This window comes from Diceros bicornis, chromosome 16, assembly GCF_020826845.1.
Source record: "Diceros bicornis minor isolate mBicDic1 chromosome 16, mDicBic1.mat.cur, whole genome shotgun sequence".
NCBI lineage: Eukaryota > Metazoa > Chordata > Mammalia > Perissodactyla > Rhinocerotidae > Diceros > Diceros bicornis.
In genome coordinates, this window is record NC_080755.1 from 39,499,546 (window position 1) to 39,523,589 (window position 24,044).

Consider the following 24,044-nt stretch of genomic DNA (forward strand, 5'->3'; position numbering starts at 1 on the left):
AGATATGGAGATAAGATGGGGTTATGGGCCAAATTGTGTCCTCTTCAATCCGTATGTTGAAGCTCTAACCTCTAGTATCTTAGAATGTGACAGTATTTGGAGATAGGGGCTTTAAAGAGGTGATTAAGGTAAAATGAGGCCATTAAGGTGGGTCCCAATCCAATATGACTGATGTCCTTTTAAGAAGAGATTAGATCACAAACATGCGCGTGCACAGATCACGTGACGACAAGGAGCAGTGGCATCTGCAAACCAAGGAGAGAGGTCTCAGAAGAAACCCAACCTGCTGACCCCTTGATCTTGGACTTCTAGCCTCCAGAACTGTGAGAAAACAAAATTTTGCTGTTTAAGCCACCTAGTCTGTGGTATTTTGGTATGGCAGCCCTAGGAGACTAATACAGATAGGTGGGTATACAGATATATATAGAAAACTATACAAATTAAAAAATGAGGCTATTATTAACTCCAGAAAAAATGTTGTACAAAAACTGAAATGCAGGGGCCGGCCCGGTGGCGCAAGCAGTTAAGGGCGTGCGCTCTGTTGTGGTGGCCTGGGGTTCCCCGGTTCGGACTCCGGGCGTGCACCATCGCACTGCTTGGCAAGCCATGCTGTGGCGGCATCCCATATAAAGTGGAGGAAGATGGGCATGGAAGTTAGCCCAGGGCCAGTCTTCCTCGGCAAAAAAAAAAAAAGAGGAGGATTGGCAGATGTTAGCATAGGGCTGATCTCCTCACAAAAAAAATAAATAAATAAAAAATAAAACAAAATTAAAAAAAACTGAAATGCAATCATCATACAGTAGGTGTCTCAGCAGTAAATAATATTTACATAGTAATAATGATGTAAAAATTGAATATTGACGTAATTTTATTGAAAGCTGGAAGGAGGGGAAGTGTGTGTGCATGCCCACGCGTGCATGTGCACCTGTGTTAAAAGAGCTAAATCCTCCTCTTCCATAATAAGTCAATAGTTAATGCCTGTGACTGAAAAATCAAGAAATTGATAAGCATGTTATTGAAAATATGGAGACAAATTTCAGAGAAAAAAGCTAAAGTAATTAAAAAGTTGTTACCTCTGAAGAAGGGGGATGGGTAGGAGGAGGAGGTAGGTAAGGGAACTACTGCTTTTTTATCTGTATCTTGTTAACTAGTACCTGTATTACTCTGATGGAAATAAAGCTTTAATTTACAAAAATAGGGAAGGAGTTGAGTCTTCACACTGGCAGATACCCTTACAAAGCATATGAATGTCACACAGCCCTCAAGGAACTTGGGGAGAGAAAATGCACACATGAAAAGACACAAGGAGTTCTGGAAAAGGAGGTGAGCTGTATTGGGGTTCTTTCTCAGGGAAGCTTCTTGTGGAAGTGAGCCTTGGCAGCTGCTTTCAGGGTAGATATAAAAATGCAGAAGTAAGGGAAGTAACATTCTCTGAATCCGGTTCTGGTCCTGCTGTCTTCCTGGCCCTCTAGATAACCTCTTGTTTCTCTGACCCCTACCATAATCTATGACTCTCACGTCATGTGCAATGGGTGGCCAGATCACCTTGAACTTCACCTCCACTCCGAGATGTCACCACCCTGTCCAAAAAGGTCCCGCACCCCCATGCCATTGCTAACTCCTTATCCTGCTTCATTTTCTTCATTGCTCTTACTTGGCATTATATTGTATATTCATCATTTGTCTCCCCTGGTGAAATATAAATCCACGAGGACAAGGACTTGGTCTGTTTTGCTCTTGGCTGCCTCTACAAAGCCCAGGGCAGTGCTGGCACAGAGAAACATTCAATACGTACTTATTGAATAAATGAATGAATAAATAGCTTTATCTCCTTAGCCAGTCTTCCCAGGGGAAGACACAGACTATGTCTAAGCTCTTCTTGTACACAGGACTGAGAATGTACATTCTTAGTAAAGTTATCTGCTGCCTTTTGAAAAAATTATTTCCTTCATTGAGTCCTCAGTTTCCCCATCTGTAAAACGAGCCCTTCTTCCCTCCCAGAACCATGGTGCCAGAGGCAATTGGAAGCCCCCATTATCTCCCCACAGCCACCCCCTCTTGGAGACAACACCCAAATCACCCCATAGCTCCTCCTCCTTCCCCACTGCCCCGCCCCGTGAGGGAAACAATGCTGATGGTCCCACCACCATACATTTCTGGATCTCCACGACCTCGCTGGGATAGAGCTCCACCTCCAGGCGCCCATCGGCCTGGTCCTTGTCCAGCCAGCGGTTGGCAGGGAAGGTGTACTGCTTGCCTTGGCGGGGCACTCGGATCTGGACGCTGCCCAGGAACCAACTGGCGTGCAAGCCCGTGCTGTCATGCCCAATCACCAACCGATTGATCTGGAAGGACACCCAGAATGCAAGTAAGCAAGGAGCCGGTGTGTAGAAACCTCCATGCCCCCATCCCTAGTCTCCAAACACCAGTGCAAACTGCTTTCCTCAAACCAGTGTTTAGTTCCCCAAGAGAGGGAGGCTCAGCAGATGGAGGCTGCATCCCAGTCCTGTCCGCCATCAGCCTGCTGGGGAACTAGGGCACCACCTCTCCTTCCTGGAGCCTCTGTTCCCTCCTCTTTAGCCTAACTCTCCTCCAGGGAGGTTGTGAGAAGCAAGTGGGGGAACAGGTGTGGCATGAACTTTGAAAGCTCCAATATGGACTTAATAATATTAGGTGGTGTATGTAATATGCACTTAATAGTGATGGTGTGGCCACACAAGAAAGCAAACATTCAAAATGTTAACTATCTCCTTCTGGTAGCCATGTTATTGATTTGGCTTTGTTTTGTTTTTAAAAAATACACTATTGTGTGTATTTCTGCATTTCTTCTTTGACATGCCCATCCTTTAGGTGACAGAATATGCGGACAACGAATCAGAGCCCTGTGGTTCTGTACCCAATTCGTCCTCTCCTTCTTGGACATAGGGAACATTTTTCTCTTTCCGATAACACTCGATAGTCCACTCACTTTGCTATTTTACATTTTAACATCTTTGCCCACAGGCAACATAGATGACTGTGTAGATGATCATGTTACCATCCTTATACATACTTGGCTTTTCAATGTTTGAGTTGCTTTTACATTTTTTTGAAATGCTGTATACAGGACAGTTCTAACAACAGTTAGAATTATCAGATGGCCTTCGAGATCCCTTCCAGCCCCCCAGATTCTCTCTGTGATGGTGTGGAGGAGTGACACCTGCCATAAGTTGGTGCCAAAAGGCCAGATTTAGAAAACTGTCCATGCGAGCCCTGCTCTCACTCTCGTGAGTGCAGTACTAAGCGTCTCTTTGCAGCTGGTGACAGAAGCACCGTCATAGTCAAGTGCATGTAGCCCGGTTCCCTGGAATTGAGGAAGGAAACCAGCTGTGTTTACAAACCTAGCCAGAGAGCCTTTTGGGTGTGTGCCAAGGGACACAGGAGACCTTTGTTGTCTTTCTGTGGTGCAGGGACTGTGACTGCCCTGGGGAGGGACCAGCTGAAAGAGTAAAGATGGGGACAGGTGTCTTCTACCTGATGTGACAGGAGCTCCTGAAGGGCAGGACTGTGTTTCAATTCCATAACACCTAGCACCTGACGTGGAGCCATTGTTCAGCCAGTAACAGCTAGTGTTTAGTGAGCACTTCCTATGTGCATGTGCGTGTTACTAACAGAGTTAATGCTAACAGCAATCCCATTAGGATCCCTGGTTGTTATGAATGAGAAAACAGAGGTTAAGGAACTTACACACGGCAGGTAAGTAGAAACGTGGGGCCTTAGACCCAGACAGTTGGCAGCCAGAGCCCTCGCTCCTAACCTCTGGGCCACACTGCTCATTGATGGGTTTCAGAAACAAAAGGAAGGGCCCAAACGCACTCACCCTGCCCTCAGATGTCTCATTTACCTGCTGGCAGCTGCCAGAAATCCTCAGTAAAGGGAATAGCATTTCACTTTACAATCATTAATTCAGCTCAAAATATAAATATATTTAAATCAATGAAACTTGATTTAAGCTCATTCCTTCCAGATATAAGTGACCAACACGAGATCTTTCCCCTGGGTGCTTTTTGATGGAGCACTTGAAATGGGATGGGGCTCACGGAGAGTGGAAGGGGGCAAGAAAGGCGAGGTTGCAGATGGGGAGCTTGTTACTGTCTCAATTTCCACAAGCCACACCCTGAGTGAGGAGGTGGTAACACAAAGCCCAGCTCAGACATTTCTAGAAATGTTTCCAACACTCAAGACCAGGGAGTTAGATCCGTGCTTCTCCAGGTGAAGTGCTCAGACCACTTGCAGCAGGGCCACCTGGAGCCTGGACAGAGGGGGAATCTCGGGTCCCATCATCTGAGGTGGAATCTCTCAGGTATGGCCTGGGAGTGAGCACTGAAACAAGCTTCCTGGGCATAATTCTGATGCACACTCAAGTTTGGAAGGGCAAAGTATTTTCAGCCCCTCTTTTCAGTTCTTCCTTCTCATCTTTTCCTTCCCTGCACACTGGTGTCTCATTCTCTGGTGTCTGGGACCCAAGCACGTTGGTTCTGGCTATGGAGGTAAAGGAAATGTTAAGACTACAGCCACTAAAATTATGCAATCCGTATCCAAAGAGACTCTGAGAGCTTAACCACTGTTCACATGTCTTCAGCTGCTCTAGGTCATCACTGGAAAACAACGTACCTCACTAACCCTCAGGTAGGCATTTTTTTTCCTTCAAAATGGGTTCAACCCATTTGGAGGTGAGTGTGTGCATGTGTATGTGAACCCATGTGTGGATATATGTGGGAGGATGGGTGAGATGATGTTACGTGGTCTTGGGAAGGAGACTTACAGTTCCAATGTTCAGGGTCTCAAGGGTGAACTCGTCCACCCGGCCACGTTCGAAATAGTCTTTCAGGTTGTTGTCAGACACGAGAAGAATTTGCTTGATGGTGTCAGATTTATCCCCGTAGAGCTTGATGTAGACTCTGGAATCCGTGCTGGCCCCAGAGACGTTCCCAGTCTTCAAGCTGATGTGATAGCGAAAGTCTGGGCAGTCCGAGGCAGGAGGCAAGAAGATGGGGTTTAGTGCAGGGCAAGCAGGAAGGAGCGTGGAGCAGGAGGGCGGTCTGCAGCACGGGGTGGGACACTAGGCTGGGGGTCAGGAACCTGAGCTCTTGCTCTCTCTAGGTAGCCCTGTAACCTGGGAGGGCTCTCTCTAGCTCTGTGGAGTCCCCTCATCTACAACATAGGAATTCTAATACCTGCTCAGCCTGCCGCACAGGGTGTGAATGTGCTGAAATCACGCAATACTAAATGTAAGAGACTTAAAGGATCTAAAGCAACCACCTTGTCCAATTTCTCATCTGATGGACGAGGAAACTGAGGCAAAGGGAGCACCAACCTTTGCAGACAGTGTTTACACATTATATACACAGCGTGATTGCTAAGTATTCTGACCTCGGCTTTGTGAGGAATCTGAGCCCCAAAAGGTTGTGTGTTTTGTTCAAGATGTCAACAGTTAAGAAGTAGCCAGCTAGGAGTGGAATCCTAACATGGACCTAAAGGTCCCTGTTCTTAACTGGGACAGCATTCTGACGTCGCTCCATTTTATCACCCAGAAAGGTCTGCATTGTCTTTGCACAAGGGAGGAAAAAAACATCTGGGGAAAGGCGAATCCTTTTTAGCTAGTGTTATTGCTTTTGTTACTCTTATCAACAGAGGCCCATATGCATTCAGGGCCCCACACCCAAGGCCACAAAGAGACTGTGTGCACGGCGCAGACAGACAAGAGAATCCCAGATCCTCCCTCAGAACCTCTTCCTCTCCACCCTCCCCAGTGCTGTCTCTGTGGAATGAAGTGAAGAGCACATGCTTTCTCCAAGGGCTTGTTTCTGTGTAGTCCAGGGAGGGCGCCTGTCTTGCCAAGGGCACACCCACCACACCTGGTTGTCACAACAACTTACTCTTCAGGGTCGCATTGCTGTCACTCGGCAGCAACTCTCGGACCAACTGCCCATCATCTTTATCCTTGTCCAGCCACCTGGTGGGCAGACGAGGGGCTGTTAGCTCTTTGAGTGGGGCAGGCTGACAACCAACCATCACACAATTCGTGCAGAGTCACCATGGAGGCCAGAGCTTTGAATTCATCCAAGGAAAATCGTTCTATGAGAGCTCAGAACAAAGGATCCCAACCCAGACTAGGGAGGAAGGACGGCCCTGAGGAGGTGATATTTGGCTGGGATCGGAAGGATGACAAGGAGTTAACCAGGAGAGGAGGGAGGCACATTCCAGAATATATGCTGAGATGAGTTGACTGAAGGCTAGTGTGGATGGAATGCAGTGAGTGAAGTGTAGAGTGCTGGCAGATGAGCCTGGAGAGGTGGCAGGGTCACTTGATGAGGGACCTTGGCAATCATGGTAGAAAGTTCACCCTAAAACCCATGAACATCTGTGTCATCATTATCCTCAAAAACAACCAACTCTTTTTATAAGAGCCTACCATGTGCATCGCACTGTGCTGAGGGCTCTAGGGTACAGAGAAGGCACAGAAGATACACTAAGATCAATAAGACACAGCTCAGCCCTTAGAGAACCTATAGTCTAGTTGAGAGGACCAGCCAGACTGGCCAAGGCACTGAAGACCAAGACAAGAATGGATGTTGGACCAAAGTAAGTACAACAGGAATTTAAAGAAATGAGAAAGGCTCGTGGTGAAGGTGCTTTGCCAACAAGGAGAAGCTGGGTCTGGACCCTGCAGGACTGGGCTTTGGTAGCTGTGACTCATCAATATGTCAGAGTGGGCCATGGGCCCAGCTCTTTGCTGATCATCCACCAGGGGGAAAGATATTGGACCAATTCACCTGAAAAGCACTGTCCCCACTGAGCATGGGGACCCAGCCTGAGAAATCAAACAGTGGTGTAATTACGAGCTGTCCAGGCCCCAGTACTCAAGATGGTGTGTGATACAGGGTGATGGCAGCAGAAGAGACACCTCGGTGTTCTCCAGGGCAAGGGGAAACCTAGATACTTGCCTCTTGACCAGAGTGTTTCCCTACTTGTCTATGTTTTGTTGCTTGTCTTTGCAGCCCACCCTATTACACTCCTGAGAGGGAGGCAATTCCCAGGCCATAGGACCTGTCGAAGGAAGCCCAGGCACTGCCTCTTTCCCAGCCCTCCTGACATGCAGCTCAGGCCTCCCTAAACCACGGTCCTCTCTGTCAATATACCCCCCCCCCGCTCCCCAGGGCCAGTGCAGGCAACGCTGTGGTCTCCCCAGTCCCTGCTCTCTCACCTGCCTTCCCCAAGTACGTGATCTTACATTCCCAGACCTTGCTGTCAGCTGGCTGTTAGCTAGCACTAAAACGTTAACTGACAACTAAGTTGTTACACTTCCCATGGGCTTTGGCACTACGAATCTAGAACACCAAAAAATATTTGCTATTCCAAGACATGAAGATACAGTTGTGGAATGCTTGGCACTGATGACAGGGGAAGGGAGAGAGATTTGGGAGCAGGCGACTGCAGGCTAGAGCCCCTCGAAGAATGCTTTAGGAGCCTCCCCCTCTGTCTGTCCTGCTGAGGTCGCTGCAGCCTCTCCCACAGACATGGAGATGCAGAGGAGAAGGCTGTGATGCAGTGCTGGCCGTGCATTTGCAGGCACAGGAAGGATGGAAAATGAGCAGACCCTCAGTCATCAGAAAATTCCATCGGCTTTCCCTTCCTTCTCTCCACCACTCCTCCTTCCCCAGGCCCTCCCCAGCGGTAAAAGGAAACCATGACTTGTCATTTCAGTTTCCACCTAAATACTTGCAGGGTATTAATAGATATTTCCAAATATAGCTGTTTTCTTTCAGCTTCAAACACTTCAGCCCAGTTTCAGAGTGAGATGTTGCTAAAAGGATATGCCAGTCTGCTGGTGATTTTATTACTCTTTCCCTGGGCTCACGAGACTGTGCAAGTATGCACATGCATGCACACACACAGACACACACACACAAACACACATGCCCCAGCTAAAATGCTTACCACACCCTGATCCTGGCAGGGAGGTTTTGATATATAGGCCTGGTTTGTCCCCCTCGCCCAGGAAGCTAAAATAACAGTTCGGGTGAAAAAAAGAAGCAGTGTGCTAGCTCGGGCTCTACCTGCAGGTTCTTCGAAGTCCTGCTGGGTCCTGAGTCGGCAAATGCCATCACCGCATGCTTCAGCAAGATATAAGAATCCACTTCTAAAAAATGCATGACCTCTTAAGTGAACCCCAGAGAGGGCTCTGGGGTGTTTCGGGGGCCTCAGCTCTGGTTCTGATCTGCAATCAGCATCATCAGCATTGTCTGTGTCTTCAGCAGACTCGGCTCCTTTCAAAGTGCAACCCCATTTCACCCTCCCCATCACCATAAGACACATGCTGGTTGGGAAGGCACAGAAGACCAAAGAAGTTAGGAAATTTTCTCAAAGTCACACAGCAGGTAGGCGGCTAGACTCCTGGTCCCAAGCTCCTCCTGCACCATGCCTGTGGCAACGCAGGCAGTATAGACACTACAACTTCTCATCCCCTTTCCAGGTTCCCCTCCTCTTCCCAGTGCTCAATACTCACCATTGTCTTTATCCACTCTCTCCCTAAAGGATCCCATCCATTTCCCTGGCTTTAAATTCTATCCCTATGTTCTCATCTCCTGAGTTTATTTCTCAAGGCCTGACTCGGCCTGCTCGACTCACAGGTATCTCAAACCTGACATGCCCCAAATAGACCTCCAGAGTCCAGCCCATTCCCACCCCTCAACCCTTTCTCCCCAGGCTCCTCATTTCAATAGAGAGCATGACCTCTATCCACCTACCAAAGGTAGAAGCCTGGGCTCTCCAATTCCCTTCTCTCTCTTATGGGCAAGTCCCATGGACTCTACCTCCGGGATTCATCTCTGGTGTAGCCTCTTCTCCCTACCTTCATTCCTACCACCAGGGCCCAGCTGCCATGTTATTGGTTGAATTGTGTCCCCCCTAAAAGACATGTTGACGTCCTAACCCCTAAAAAAGAATGTGACTTTATTTGGAAATAGTGTCCTTACAGAGGTACTCAAGTTAAAATGAGGTCATGAGGGTGGCCCTAATCCAAAATGACTGGTGTCCTTTTAAAAAGGGGAAATCTAGATGCAGAGACAGACACCCACAGGGGGAAGACGATGTGAAGAGACACAGGGAGAAGACTGTCATCCACAAGCCAAGGAACACCTGTGGCTACCAGAAGCTAGTAGAGAGGCCTGGAGCAGATCTTGTTCAGAGCTCCTTCAGAGGGAGCATGGCCCTCCCAACACCTTGATTTTGGACTCTGGCCTCCAGAACTGTGACACAATAATTCTACTGTTTAAGCTACTTTATGTACTTTGTTATGGCAGCTCTAGCAAACTAATACATTCCATCATGGACCCTGCAAATTCTCCTGCCGGTCTCCCTGTTTCCTCTCTGAATCCCCCACAGCCTATCCTCCACCCAGAAGCCAGAGGGAACTTCCTAAAATGGAAGACCCTCACCAAGCCCTGCCTCACACTGGCCTCTGTCCACTTCTGACCTCAACTGATGGCCCTCTCTTTTGTCCATCTGCTTCAGTCTGACTGGAGTTCTAGAGTCCTCAAGCTCTTTCTCCTAGCACTCTCCTTTTCATCTTGCAGGAAGTTGGCCTAAATGTCTCCTCTGCAGACAGACCTTAACCACCTTCTCCATCTCTAACCCACCCCGTTTCAGTGTGGCCGTTCCATCCGCCTCTACCACCACTGTGTGCTTCCTTCACCCCATCCCTCATATTTGTAACTATGGCTTTCTTTGTTTATTCACTTGCTTATTGTTTAGCTCCCCTCTAGACTATAAACTTCATGAAGACAGGGAGTAAGTATGTAGTAAGTGATTAATAAAATCTTTTGAGTGAATGGGAATAAAACAATGAAGGCTCTTCCATCCAGCATCCCAACCAGGCAGCCTCTAGGTCCAGTATGGGGGCAAACAAGTCAGTGAATGACTTGAAGAAAGACCAGAACTCTCTCACCCCATCCTTCTTCTTGCTCCTTCCCCATGTGTCAGGGCACCTCTAGCCAACCTCTGCTTGAGTCACCCCCACAGTCCCATGCCTCGTGCCACCTCTCCAGGCTGGTTGACCCACCCTCCCTTCTCCTCACCATCCATCGACTCTCTGATCTTCCTTCCAGGCCCAGGTCCAGTTCCACCTCTTTCTGGAAGCCTTTCCTGGCTCCCCAACCTGTACTCTGAGCCTCTTTCTGTCTATTAGTGCCACTCATTTGGAACAGCCTGCATCATTACTTATCTTTTTAATGTAATCCCTTGTAATACTAAAAGTGGCTGTACTTTGAAGGCTATAGAGGCTTTGTCATGAAGAAAAATGTTTCACAATTTTTGTGCCATGGGATCATCCCAGTGGCCCTCCATGGCTGGGAAACTGCTCTTCCTGGGCTCGTGGGGTGGTAAGCAGTTCATCTGTAGCTAATGTGTCTGCGTGCACATGTGTGCACATGAGTACGTGTGGTGTGCAGGTTAGAGAAAGGGTAAAGCATTCACTGCTGGGCTATTGGGCAGCTTGCCCCCATCCACTCCAAGGAGGGCTGTCCTTAGTGCAGCCACCCTCAAGAAGCCTGGGCCAACCTAAGGGAGGAAGTGAGCCTGGACACGCAGCACCTTGTCCACAGGCGCAGGACTCAGCCTGGACCTGGGATTTGCAGACCCTGGCAGGTCCAAGGCTCCAAGTTAAACATACTGCATGCACCTCCCAGACTTTGCTACAGGTGAATGTCAATGACCAACTTGACGGCACAAAGAACACTGATATTGCTCCTCGTTCTAAAAATGTCTCTATCAAAAATTTCTAGAAGTCAATGGGAGCTCAAACTGACTATGAAAGAAATCCAAATGCTTAAGAAAAAACAAACTTTCCCTCACTAGGAAGCTGAGGAAAGGAAGCAGAAACAAAGTAAGATGTCTTGAAAAGACGTTAACAGGGAAGAGATGTGGTCGGAAGGCTATCCAAATGTAAAAAACACCTTTGATTCAAAAGTTTAATTCAGCACATAACTAACGCTGGTGTTTCATCACCTGTGGGGTCAGGTGGGGATGTGAGTACCACCATTAGAGCCACCTCTTTCTTGCACCAACTACATCCTTCAGCCACTATTTTGCTCCCTGGGCCTGGTTGTAGGGTGGAGTCTTTCCCAAAAATAAAAGCAGGTGGGAATCACATACCTTAGACACGGGAACTCCACATTGTCACTCTCAGGCTGTCCCTCCTCTCTCACCAGCACCCGCTCCAGGAACCAGCCGCTGCCCACTCCTTTGCCGTCGTGTCTGATCCTCACCCGCCTCACCTTCCGCATGGTGACGGACTCAATGGTGAACTCGTCGGCCTTCAGAGGGGGGAGACAGCAAGGCCAGCTGCATGGTGGCACCTCTTGGAACTCAGACAGCAGGGGCAGACGTAGGCCCAGAGATCAGAAGCTGGAGCTGATGGGTTGGGCTACTGGTCTTTCATAGGTGGGCCAGGGGCTGCCTATAAGCAACAGGTCATACCCCTCCCCCAGTGTCTCCCACTGGAATATCATTTGATGTCAAGTTCCCAACAATTTAGATTTGTATTTTTTGTTTAAACAGTGGCCATTCTCTATGATCTCCTTCTAACAGATGATCCCCCAAGAAAATGAACACATTAAGTTCTTATCAGTCACTAACCATTTATCATGGATTAATTCCTTGGCTAATCTCCTTGAGCTTCTTGCTACAGAAGGACATTGGTTCCCTTTTGAGAAGGGGAATGATTAGAATTGACTGAGGGGAGCAGTGGTCTTGCTAATTTCACAGTTTTGCCTGCCAATGAGGCAGCGGAAATGCAGTAGGGGCTGGAGAGTTGCCAAGTCTACCTGGAGGCCTTCAGGGGCAGGAACACAGAGGGTGGGATTGATGGGCAAAGGAGGAAGAAGACGTAGGAGGAAAGAGCAGGAAAGGGTTGAGAGAGACCTCCACTCACATTCTAAGGCTTGCCCTGCCCCCTGCAAGAAAGGGGCAGCAGAGGAAGGAGAGGACTGAGGCTTCTGTGACGACGGTCTGCAAATTCCCTTCATCTGATGAGCAATCTTGAGCCTCACATTATTGCAACAATGACTCTTTACTGAGCACCTACTGTGTGCTGTGGGTCAGGTCTGCTGGCAGGGGCAGTACGTCTACCGTCCCTATTCCTTATAACAGCCGGCCACAGGTAGGCATCGCTTCCCCCATTTTAGGCATGGGGAAACTGGGGCTTGGGGAATGGAGTATGGCCTCCCCAGTAAACCCATTAGATGGTTGGGGGAACACCCAGTACACTTGTAATGAGGCTAGGAGCAGAAACCAGTTCAACCACCCCCATGTTTAGTGTCTTTTTTGGTTTCTCTTTCAAAAAGGAAAAGAACAAGATGCCCCCAGTGGTCATGCCTGGTGGAGGAGGCAAAGTTCCCAAGTCACGCTCAGGGGCCCTAGCTTTCCACTAGCCTGTATCCTCCAGTCCACACGGAAGGTGCCCAGCTTCCTTCCCTGCCTGCCCACACCTGAGGGAAAAAAGCTGTTGCTCCTACCTCCCCGAATGTCCTCCTGTACTACCCTCTTCTCAGAGCTTAGGGATGGGAAGGGGACTGAGGCCCCTCTAAGGTGACACTCCAGCTCCCAGCTGAATAGCTCTAGGAGCATAGTGAATGTCATGCATGTTAGCTCCCCATTAGCTCAGCCAGATTGAGCCTGTCTGATGGCTGAGGCCCCAGTGCCAGCGCTACTTTACAGAACAGGGAAGACAAGGGAATGGAATGGGGGTCAGGGTGGGGGGACACATTGCTGCAACTTACATTGCCCTTCTCAAACAAGTCAGTGTTATTCCTGCAGTTGTAGAGCAGCCGCTCCCCTGTATCCCCCACGTCTCCAAAAAGGCAGAGATAGACGTTGGCATCGGTTCCCGCACCTTCAAGTTCCCCTGTGCACACAGTCACGCGGTACCGGGCCACTGGCAGGTAGAGAGAGGGACACCACTGGCTGACGGCCCCCTACCCCCACACTGGCCCTGCTGCTCCCCTCCTCTAAGCTGTCTCCTCCTCTTCCCCAAGCCCTCATCTGGGCTGACCTTGCCCTTTCTCCTAGCTATCCAAATCCCATCTCACACCAGTCAAGGGCCAGCCCATATACAAATCCCTTGTCTCAGACAGACCAGAGGTTCCCAATCCTGGCCAATCATCAGAATCACCTGGGAAACTTTTATAAGAATTCAGATTCCTAAGCCCCACCTCAGACTTCCAAAATCTTAATTTCCAGAGGTGGGACCTCTAAAACTGAATTGTCTACAAGTTCGCCTGGGATATTCTGATGGAGTTGGCAGGTTTGGGGACCATGGGTCTAATTCAAACATTTTGGCGCTTGATTCCATCTAACCCAGCAGAGCCTTTTGCCTTAGGTTGTTCTCCAGTTCATATGTGTCCTGTCTTCCCAAGTAAGATAACTCTTCTTTGTGAGTCAGAACTGAGCCTCCCCTTCTCTTTAGCACTTCCCAGTGCTAAGGACATGCCAGGATGAGAAGCAGAGAGAAAAGCACGTAATGCAGCTGCTGTGGGAAGGGCAGCAGCTTCTTCCCACGTTGAAAATGTACCATGGAAGAGGAGAACCTGCATCTCTGCATATCACACCCTTACTTCTGGAAAGCTGGAAGTGAATCATTCATTCATTCATTCATTTTCACCATGTCTGTTTACTGAAGACTAGTAGGTGCTAAGAACCATTACAGGACCAGGGATTCAGCAACGTACAAGATGGACAAACTCCTGCTTCCATGGAGCTTGCCTTGTAGTTGAGAGTGGAAGACTAGAGAGGAGAGATGGACAGTAAAATCACAAAATATTATGAACAGGAAATGTCCTGAGTTATACTTTTAACAAAGATAGTATAATGGTGTGATGCCATAGAGTGTGATGCAAGTAGGGAGGAGTGTGGTGAGGGAGTGAAGATGACTTAGAGATGCAGAAAAGCTTGCTGCAAGGAGGTAAGGTTTAAACTAAAATGTTTATGATAGGAACCAGCCACAGGAAGCTCTGAGAGAAGAAAGTGCTGGTAAGTGTGAAACCCTAATGTGAGAATGAACGGTGTATGTTCCAGGAGCAGAGAGAAGCCCAATATGGCTGGGGTGGAGGGAGTGAGAGGGGGATGAGATGAGGCCCAGAGGTGGACAGGGCCAAACACATGGTGGATGACAGGTTAAGGTAAGAAATGTGTCTTCCTTTGTTTTTCTCTTTCTTTTTTTAAAAACAGTGGGAAGTCACTAGAGGGCTTTAAGCAAGGAAGTAACTTGATCTGATCTGTGTTTTAAAGAGCATATTGGCTGCCATGTGAAGAACTAATTGTAAGGGAAGAAGGAGTGAATCAGAGAGACCAGTTAGTGGAATAATTACAGTAGTCTAGAAAAGAGAGGAGGATGCCTAGGATTGGGGGCATGGTGGAGATGGCGAAAATCAGTAGATTAGAGATATATTTTTGAGGTAGAACCAGCAATATTTGGTGATGGATTGGATAGGTAAATTAAGGAAAGAGAGAAATCAGGGATGACTCCTAGGTTGGTGGCTTGGGCAACTTGATGGATAGTGTTGCCAATAAGGAGTAGGGATGCCTGATGGAAGGATGGGTTTGGAGACAGAAATCAGTGGTTCTGTTCATTCATTATACCTTTGAGATGTCTATTAGATGTTCATAAAGAGAGGTAAGATGGCAGTTGAATATGTGTCTGGAGGGTCAGGACTGTTGACATGACTTTGGTCATCATAGTTGTATGGATTCCACTGAAAGCCACAAAACCAGACGAGATCCCCTATGGAGAGGATGTAGACAAGGACTGTGGAGGGACACTAACATTAGAGGTCAAACCCAGGAGAGACTAGCAACTCACATGAGAAGAAACAGCCAGCGAAGCAGGGAGGATTTTGCTCTGAACCTAACACTGCTCTAAAAATATCTGTTAAAAAAATGAGGGAGATATTAAGGCATTTCCAGATAAACGAAAACTGAAAGAATTCATCACTAGCAGATCTGTCTTACACTAAATATTAAAGGGAGTCCTTCACAGTAGACGTTAAATAGTAACTTGAATTCACCCAAAGAAATAAAGAACACCAAGAAAAGTAATCACATAGGTAAATATATAAACAGTATATATGTAATTTTTATTTGTAACTCTTTTCATCTCATATCTTATATAAAAGACAACTGCATAAAGCAATAAATATAAAACTGCATTGGTGGGTTTATAATGTATAAAGATGTAATTTGTATAACAATATAGCACAAAGGAGGAGGAAGGGAACAAACCTATATTAAAGCAAAGTTTCTGTATGTTATTGAAATTAAGTTGGTATTAATCTGAACTAGATTGTTATAAGTTAAGATGCTAATTGTAATTCCCTGGTCATCCACTAAGAAAATAACTCAAAAAATATATATTAACAGAAACAACAGAAGTAGAATGGTATTCTAGAAAATATCTATTTAACACAAAAGAAGGTGGTAATGTAAGAATAGAGGAACAAAAATAGACACAAGACATGTAGAAAACAAATGCCGAAATGACAGATATAAATCCTGCCATATCAGTAATTACATTAAATGTAAATGGACTAAATATTTCAATCAAAAGGCAAAGTGTGGTGGTCACCCTGCAGAGACAGGATGGGTCCTTCTACACTAAATTTGCTCAGACACCAAGGCTGATGATGCCACACATGTACCAAGAGTGAATGTAAGACGTACTATTCATATAATGAGAAGTTCTGGGGAGAGCATGGTAGGCTCCCAAGCAGGTCCAAAAAGGCTTGAAACAGCGGGGAGGGGTGACTGGCTTGGGATTTTATGGTGGTTAAGGGGTGAGAGTTCCATTGCATGAGTCAGGACTTGTGTGGCTTGAACTTTCCACCAGTGCCAAGGGTGGGAGCATCCAGGCTTTCTTATCAAATTGCCCAGATATGAGGCAGAAAGGGGAAGGGAGTGATGTAGCTTGAAAGCTGTCAGTAGTCAAACATCAAAAAGAAGCCAGACATTTTGTTAGACAAAGATTGGCAGGATGGATAATGGATCTAACTATCTGGTATATAGAAGAGACACATTTTAGAGTCAAAGATACAAATAGGTTGAAAGTAAAAGGATGGCTACCAGAACTGGCTCAAGAAGAAATAGACAATCTGAATAGCTCTATAACAAGTGAATAGACTGAATCAGTAATCAAAAAACCACACATGAAGAAAAGCCCAGGCCTAAACGTCTTCACCACTGAATTCTACCAAACATTTAAAAAAGAATTAATACCAGTTCTTCTCAAACTTTTCCAACAAATAGGAGGGAACACTTCCCAAATCATTTTATGAGGCCAGGATTATCCTGCTACCAAAACCAAACAAAGATATCACAAGAAAATAAAACTACAGACCAATATATCTTATGAATATGGATGCAAAAATCCTCAACAAAATACAAGCAAACCAAATCCAGCAACAGAAAAAAGAATTCTACACCATGACAAAGTAGGATTTATCCCAGGGATACAAGTTGGTTTAACTTCTGAAAATCAATTAATGTAATATATCATATCAATAGAATAAAAAACAAAAATCACATGATCATCTCAATATGTTCAGAAAAAGCATCTGACAAAATCCAACACTCTTTCACGATAAAAAAATAATCAACAAATTAGGAATAAAAGGGAACTTCATCAAACCATAAAGGTCATCTATGAAACACTCACAGCTAACAGCATACTTAATCGTGAAAGCCTAGATGCTCTCCCCCTAAGATTGAGAACAAGACAAGCATATCTACTCCCATCATTTCTGTTCAACATGGTACTGGCAATTAGGTATCCAGATTGTAAAGGAAGAAGTTAAGTCAATTAGGCATCCAGACTGGAAAGAAAGAAGTTAAGGCAATTAGGCATCCAGACTGGAAAGGAAGAAGTTATGCTATCTCTATTTATGGATGACATGATATCGTATATAGAAAATCATAAGGAATCCACTAAAAACTATTAGAACTAAATAAATGAGTTCAACAAGTTGTAGAGTTAAAGATCAATATACCAAAATATTTCTATTATCTTTCAATGAATACTCTGAAAATGAAATTAAGAAAACATTTTCCATTCAAAACAGCAGCAAAAAGAATATTGTGATGATCATTTTGCAATATATACAAAGATTGAATCATTATGTTGTATACCTGAAACTAATATAATGTTGTATGTCAAAACTCAAGGAAAATCAAGTAAAAAAACATAGGCTCTTACCCAGACTAGGGAAACTAAAGAAAAAATAAACAAGTGGGACTTTATCAGACTAAAGAGCTTTTATAAGACAAATGAAATCAGAATCAAGATGAACAAACAACCAACCAGCTGGGAGAGAATATTTGCGAAACATACATCTGACAAGGGGTTGATCTCCATAATATATAAAGAACTCACACAATTGAACAACAAAAAAACAAACAACCCGATCAAAAAATGGGCAGAGGAAATGAACAGACACTTCTCCAAGGAAGATATACAGATGGCCAATAGGCACATGAAAAGATGCTCAACATCACTAATCATCAGGGAAATGCAAATCAAAACAACACTAAGATACCACCTCACGCCCGTTAGAATGGCTATAATCACCAAGACAAAAAACAACAAATGTTGGAGAGGATGTGGAGAAACAGGAACCCTCATACACAGCTGGTGGGAATGCAAATTGGTGCAGCCTCTATGGAAAACGGTATGGAGATTCCTCAAAGAATTAAAAATAGAGATGCCCTATGATCCAGCCATCCCACTACTGGGAATCTATCCAACACACCTGAAATCAACAATCCAAAGAGGCTTATGCACCCCTATGTTCATTGCAGCATTATTCACCATAGCCAAGAAGTGGAAGCAACCTAAGTGTCCCTCGACTGACGATTGGATTAAGAAAATGTGGTATATATATACAATGGAATACTACTCAGCCATAAAAAAAGACAAAATCGTCCCATTTGCAACAACATGGATGGGCCTGGAGCGTATTATGTTAAGTGAAATAAGCCAGAAAGAGAAAGACAAACACTGTATGATCTCACTCATATGTGGAATATAAACCAACACATGGACAGAGAAAACTGGACTGTGGTTACCCGGGCAGTGGGGGTGGGGGGTGGGGGGTGGGGGGTGGGCACAAGGGGTGAAGGGAGTCATATATGTGGTGATGGACAAACAAAAATGTACAACCCAAAATTTCACAATGTTAGAAACCATTAAAACATCAATAAAAAAAAATTTATAAAATCATCAAAAAAAAAAAAAAAAACATAGGCTCTGAAAACTAAAAAGTTGTTGAAAGAAATTAAAGATGATTTAAATAAATGGAAAAGCATCCCATGTTCATGGACCAGAAGACTTAGCATTGTCAATATAGCAACACTTTCCAAACCCATCTATAGATAAAAATGCTATCTCTATCAGAATTCTAGCTTACTTCTTTGTAGAAATTGACAAGCTGATTCTAAAATACATGCAGAATTGCAAGGGACCCAGAATAGTCAAAAAAAGATCCTGAAAAAGAATAATAAAGAATAACCAATGTTGGCAAGGATGTGGAGAGATTGGAACTTTCATACATTGCTGATGGGAATGCAAAATGGTGCAGATCTTTTGAAAAATAGTACGGCAGTTCCTCAAAAAGTTAATCAGAGTTATCATATAACCAGCAATTCCATTCATAGGTGTATATCCAAGAGAATTGAAAACATATGTCCACAGAAAAACTTGTTTGTGAATGTTCACAGCAGCATTATTTATAATAGCCAACAAGTGGAAACAACCCAAATATCTATCAACATTGAATGTGGTATATCCATACAATGAAATATCATTCAGCAATAAAAGTAAATACATGCTACAGTGCGGATGGACCTTGAAAACATTATGCTAAGTGAAAGAAAACAGACACGAAAGGTCACATATTATATAATTCCATTTATATGAAATGTCCAGAATAGACAAATCTATAGAGATGAAAAATGGATTATTGGTTGTCAGACACTGAAGAGTGAGGTGGGGAAATGAGTGTGACTGCTAATGGGTATGGGGTTTCTCTTTGGGGCGATGAAAATGTTCTGGAATTTGATAATGGTGTTGGGTGCATGATTCTATCAATATATTAAAAGCCACTGAATTGTATACTTTAAATGAGTGAATTGCATGGTACATGAATTATACCTCGATAAAGCTGTTGTTTTTAAAAATGGACACTACTCATTGGTGATCCATCTAAAATGAAGATAAAGTACCTCAGGAACGAGACAAATCACCAGGAAGTTTAATTCAGTGTACAAATTATTTTTTCAGTGATACACCCATTTTTATCTGGTGATATAGAGCTATCTGAAGATTAAATGTGACCATTAAACATATGGGTCCATGAAGATATAGTGTCTGTAGCAAAAGCACTTGTTAGAAGAAAAGGCAAAGAAGGCTTGTACACAGACCTACCTGAGTAGAGCTGGCATAGGCAGGCACTGAAACCAAGATGGAGGAAACAGTCTCTGTCCCCCACATTGCCTCTTCAGAGGACCACAGCCCCTGAAGTCAACCATAACTGACTTCTCCAATCAACTCTGTTAAAATGCAAATGCCAATGTTTTAAACCTTCAGCCTCCGTATAAATGAAGCCGATGCTTTTGTGTTAGACTCTCAATGATAGACCGTGTTAACAGTAAGAGGAATGACTAGCATTAACTGGAGTGAGTACTGAAAAATGGAAGCACAAAAGAGAAGGGAGAACACCAGCCTCGCTTATTCCGAATTTTGATGAAAGTCAGTTTTGCTTTTTTAGCTGTTACCATTAGGCCATTCCTAGAAGCACATTGATGAGGGAATTTAGAAATCCCTTTGCCTGGGAATTCCAGCCCCCTTTGTTCAGGAGCTCTAAGGTCCATTTGGTTGGCAGTTCTCAGGGGTCCCCATCATCTCTAGCAGCCCCTCCCAGCCCACCACTGAGGTCCCTAGTTCCTTCCTGGTGAGAAGTCTGTGCACAATTAAAAATAATTATATTGTTAGCCATCAGCAGTGAAAGACTTTAAACAGATGGGTAAGTACCAGAGTCTCTTGTACTTTAAAAACTACAGCTCAGCCTGATTAACAAGAAGCTACGATTTTCAGCACTCGAGTCCAATGGTCTCTTGCCTACTCATCAGTGGGATGTAATCGTCTCTGCTGGGCGTGCAGTGGAGAATGCTGATTTCATACATTTCACTATCTCATGTAGGTCTGGAGGAAAAGGCAAGGTGGACATAAATTGTGAGCTGGTGCGTGTCTTGCCTGTGTCTCCTGATCTGTGTTAATCATTGCAATCACTCCCGGAAGTTCTCAGCTCACAGACATGACATTAATAGCTTGTTAGACTGGACCTGATTTTTTAAGTTAACCAGGAGCACACAATTTCAAACTTAGAGAATGGATTTTAAATTGGCATTTACTCATTTTACATGAGTCCAAGACTCTCCACTTAAGGGATTTCCAGGAAGACCTGCACATTATTCATTATACCCTGGTACCAACTGGGGAAGTGGGACATCGTCACCAGCTCCATACTGTTACAAAGAAGCATCCAGACCAGAAAAGGAGATCTGAGTTCTTGCATAGGTGAGTGAGGACATGGGTGTGTTCCAAGAACAAGAGAAATTTATGTGAGCCAGAAAAACAGTTAGGAGAAAGAAATCTGGGTTGGTATGGGCTCCAAAGTACTGCCAACATCCCCTAGAAGGCATTAAACTGCCTTTATTGCCAAGACAGACAGCCCTTCAACTCAATGCTATTCACTGGAGACTTTTTTCATTGAAATGGTTCTTTAATGGTATCCAGAAAATAAAAAACAACAACTATGATAGTCCCATATCTTGTACCCTGTTTCAAATCTTACAAGCACATTCATATATGTAACCTACAGAAATGCTCTTCCTCCCCACCCCACCCCCCAACTATAATCTCTCCTTATCCGTCAAATCCCCACTCATAGAAGACCTAGCTCCAATGTCACTTCATCTACAAACTTTCTTCCAGCTTCCTGGGCAGGAAATTTATCTCGCCATTGTGTTTCCACAGCATTTATTCACCAAGTCTTGCCAGTTCCGCCTTCAAAATATTTCTTGAATGTATCTTCTTTTCTCTAGTCTATCTGATCCCCGCCCAATTTCAGGACCTCTTTTTCTTTCCCCTGGATGACTTCTTATAGGTTTGCCCCTAAAATCCATCCTCCACACACCCACGTGTGGGCCAGCCCCTGACAGACCAGGAGAAATGTGGGGAAGAAGGAGCTGGAAGGAGTTCAAGAGTAGAGTGTCACCAAGGTCATGAGAGGGCTGGAGGGCAGGAGGCTGAGTCAGGGCCAGGGGGTGGAGTTCTGAAATGGAGCAGTTTTGTGGGGTGATCCCCAGTGAGGGACGGGGGAGTAGCTGGTTAAGGGGGTGGGAGATGGATGAGAACCCACATGTGGATGAATGGGTTTTCCACATGGACATTGAAAGAAGCAGAACAGAGTCTCTGAAGTCCTGATATACACAAAAATTACTTGGTTTGCTTGATAAAAATACAGATTACCAGGCATAGCCCTCGGAGAGCCTGATGAGCATATCTGGGGTTAGCCCCAGGAATCTGCATTTTAACAGACACACCAGGCAATTTTGATACAGGTGGGCCTTCGACCACGCTTTGAGAGATACTATCTGTTATGGGATGAATTGTGTCCCTCCAAAGCCTTATGTTGAACTCCTAACCCCCAGTACCTCAGAGTGACTATATTTGGAGGTAGGGCCTTTAAAGAGGTAATCAAGGTAAAATGAGGTCCTATGGGTGGGCCCTAATCCCATAGGACTGGCATCCTCACAAGAAGAGAAAGAGACACCAGGGAACACAGAGGTCACAAGAGGAAAGACCTTGTGAGGACATACCTGCAAGGCAAGGAGAGAAGCCTCAGAAGAAACCCAACCTACCGACACCTTGATCTTGGACTTCCAGCCTCCAGAACTGTGAGAAAATAAATCTCTGTTGTTTAAGCCACCCAGTCGTGGTATTTTGTTATGACAGCCCACGCTGACTAATATGCTGTCCTAGAACAAGGAATTGGGGGTCTGGAGAATGACCAAGGGACACATTACATCACCTTCAGTGAAAAGGAAAGTGACCAGAGCCAATAATAGATGGAACTGGCCTGAGACAGAGGTGACATTGTGACATGGTGTGAGCCACAAGTCTGAGAGTGCTGAGGGAGTCAGGAGAATGCCCCCTACTGCTGGGCCCACAGTTTGTAAGGAGGGAAAGCAGGGTTTTGGAGGTGGAGAGAGCCGTGCTTCAGTCAAGGCAGAGAGGAGGTGGAGGTAAAGAACATCCTGGGCATTCTAGGTAAAAATGATAGATTTCTCTCTGGAAAAAACCTCATTAAAATGATGACATACAGGATATTTCAAAGATACAACCAAAGAAAAAAGGTTTCACCAATAAGGCTAGGAGACAGAGACAAGTACAGACAACAGCCACAAAACTTTGGAAGCTGGAGAGCAGCTAGAAAAGTGATAATGCCTTAGCACAGTGGTTCCTCAGCAGCAGCAGCAGCATCACCTAGAAATTTGTTGGACAAAAAAATTCCTGGGCCTCACCCCAGACCCGCTGAGGCAGAAACTCTGTGGATGGGGCCCAGCCACCTGTGTTTCAACAAGCCCTCCAGTAACAATGCAGCTGAAGTTTGAGGACCCTTGACTTAATGGATCAGAGAGAATTGATTAGACCCATCAGTTGCAAAATTCGAGAAGCAGCTCAGCAAAAAGCCTCAGGAATGACAGCACTAGGTCACTTGAGAAACAACGAGTGAGCTAATATCATGAGAAATGGTTAAAGGGTTTAGAATGCAGTGAGGTCTCAAGAACCCCTCCCTAACTGTTCATATCAGCAGGCTTGATTCTGGCATACAAAGGGGACAGATCTGGTGAGAGCAGGTGTATTTCTGCCGTGGTGGACTACATATTATATAAAGTCCCAATTTGGGGCAGAATCATATGTTGTTTATCATATTTACAGATGATTGCCTTGTTGCCAAAGAAAATGTTACTGAATGTGAAAAGGCAGACCATAGCCACCGACCAGGGGGCAGGAGATCTTTTTCTCTCTCTCTCTCTTTTTTTTTTTTTTGGTGAAGAAGATTGGCCCTGAGCTAGCACCTGTTGCCTATCTTCCTCTTTTTGCTTGAGGAAGAGTGGCCTTGAGCTAACATCTGTGCCCATAATCTTCCTCTGTGGTTTTTTTTTGTATGTGGGATGCCTCCACAGCATGGCTTGATGAGTTGTGTAGGCCTGCACCCAGGATCCGAACCTGAGAACCTGGGCCACCGAACCAGAGTGTGCTGAACTTAACCACTACGCCACTGGGCTGGCCCCTGGGAGATCTTGCTCTAGGTCTGCCTGTCTCTAACTGTGTAATCAAAGCAAGAGTTTCTTCATTCCTTATCTGCACCAGGCTATTTTAAGGGCATTTGAACACAAAAATTCAATATATATTTTAACTAAAACTGAAAAAGAACTATAAAATAGAAGATACATAGTGCTAATTGCAAGCATTGCCTAGTTAGACTAACAGACTGGGTGATCTCTTTTTAGATAATTGCTGTTCGGGGTTACTATGTTTCTGAGTATTTAATTCTGTTCACATCATTTCAACAAATATGCACAGACCATCTACTGGATGTATGAATGCCTGAGAAGTGACACTATTCAAATATTTAGAAGGGCTACTGGCAACTATGAGTGACATCATTTTCTATATATTCTTAACTTTTTGTAATTTTGCAATATTACTTTACTATTAAAAAAATTAAGGACTATGACAAGGATAGCAAATAGGTTAATTATCTTAGGTGCCAATTCTGATGAATTGCTAATGTCTACTCAGAGTACTATATTGAGGGCTATGAAGCTCATTTCAGACTTAATGGGAGAGAATGCTGTGATCACTCAGTAATGTCTGCCAAGGGAAAAGGACA

At 45.0% G+C, this 24,044-nt stretch overlaps 1 protein-coding gene across 2 annotated transcripts in view; it reads right to left on the reverse strand.

The window, feature by feature from the left end:
* Positions 1 to 24,044, reverse strand: part of LOXHD1 (lipoxygenase homology PLAT domains 1) — a 176,503-nt gene that overhangs the window by 82,202 nt on the left and 70,257 nt on the right. For both annotated transcript variants that reach the window (XM_058556571.1, XM_058556570.1), the window contains exons 13-17: positions 12,819 to 12,973; positions 11,194 to 11,354; positions 5,919 to 5,995; positions 4,805 to 5,001; positions 2,153 to 2,345 (exon numbers count right to left, since the gene is read on the reverse strand). In XM_058556571.1, the coding sequence (XP_058412554.1) occupies positions 2,153 to 2,345; positions 4,805 to 5,001; positions 5,919 to 5,995; positions 11,194 to 11,354; positions 12,819 to 12,973 (783 nt within the window). The remainder of the gene's footprint in view (positions 1 to 2,152; positions 2,346 to 4,804; positions 5,002 to 5,918; positions 5,996 to 11,193; positions 11,355 to 12,818; positions 12,974 to 24,044) is intronic.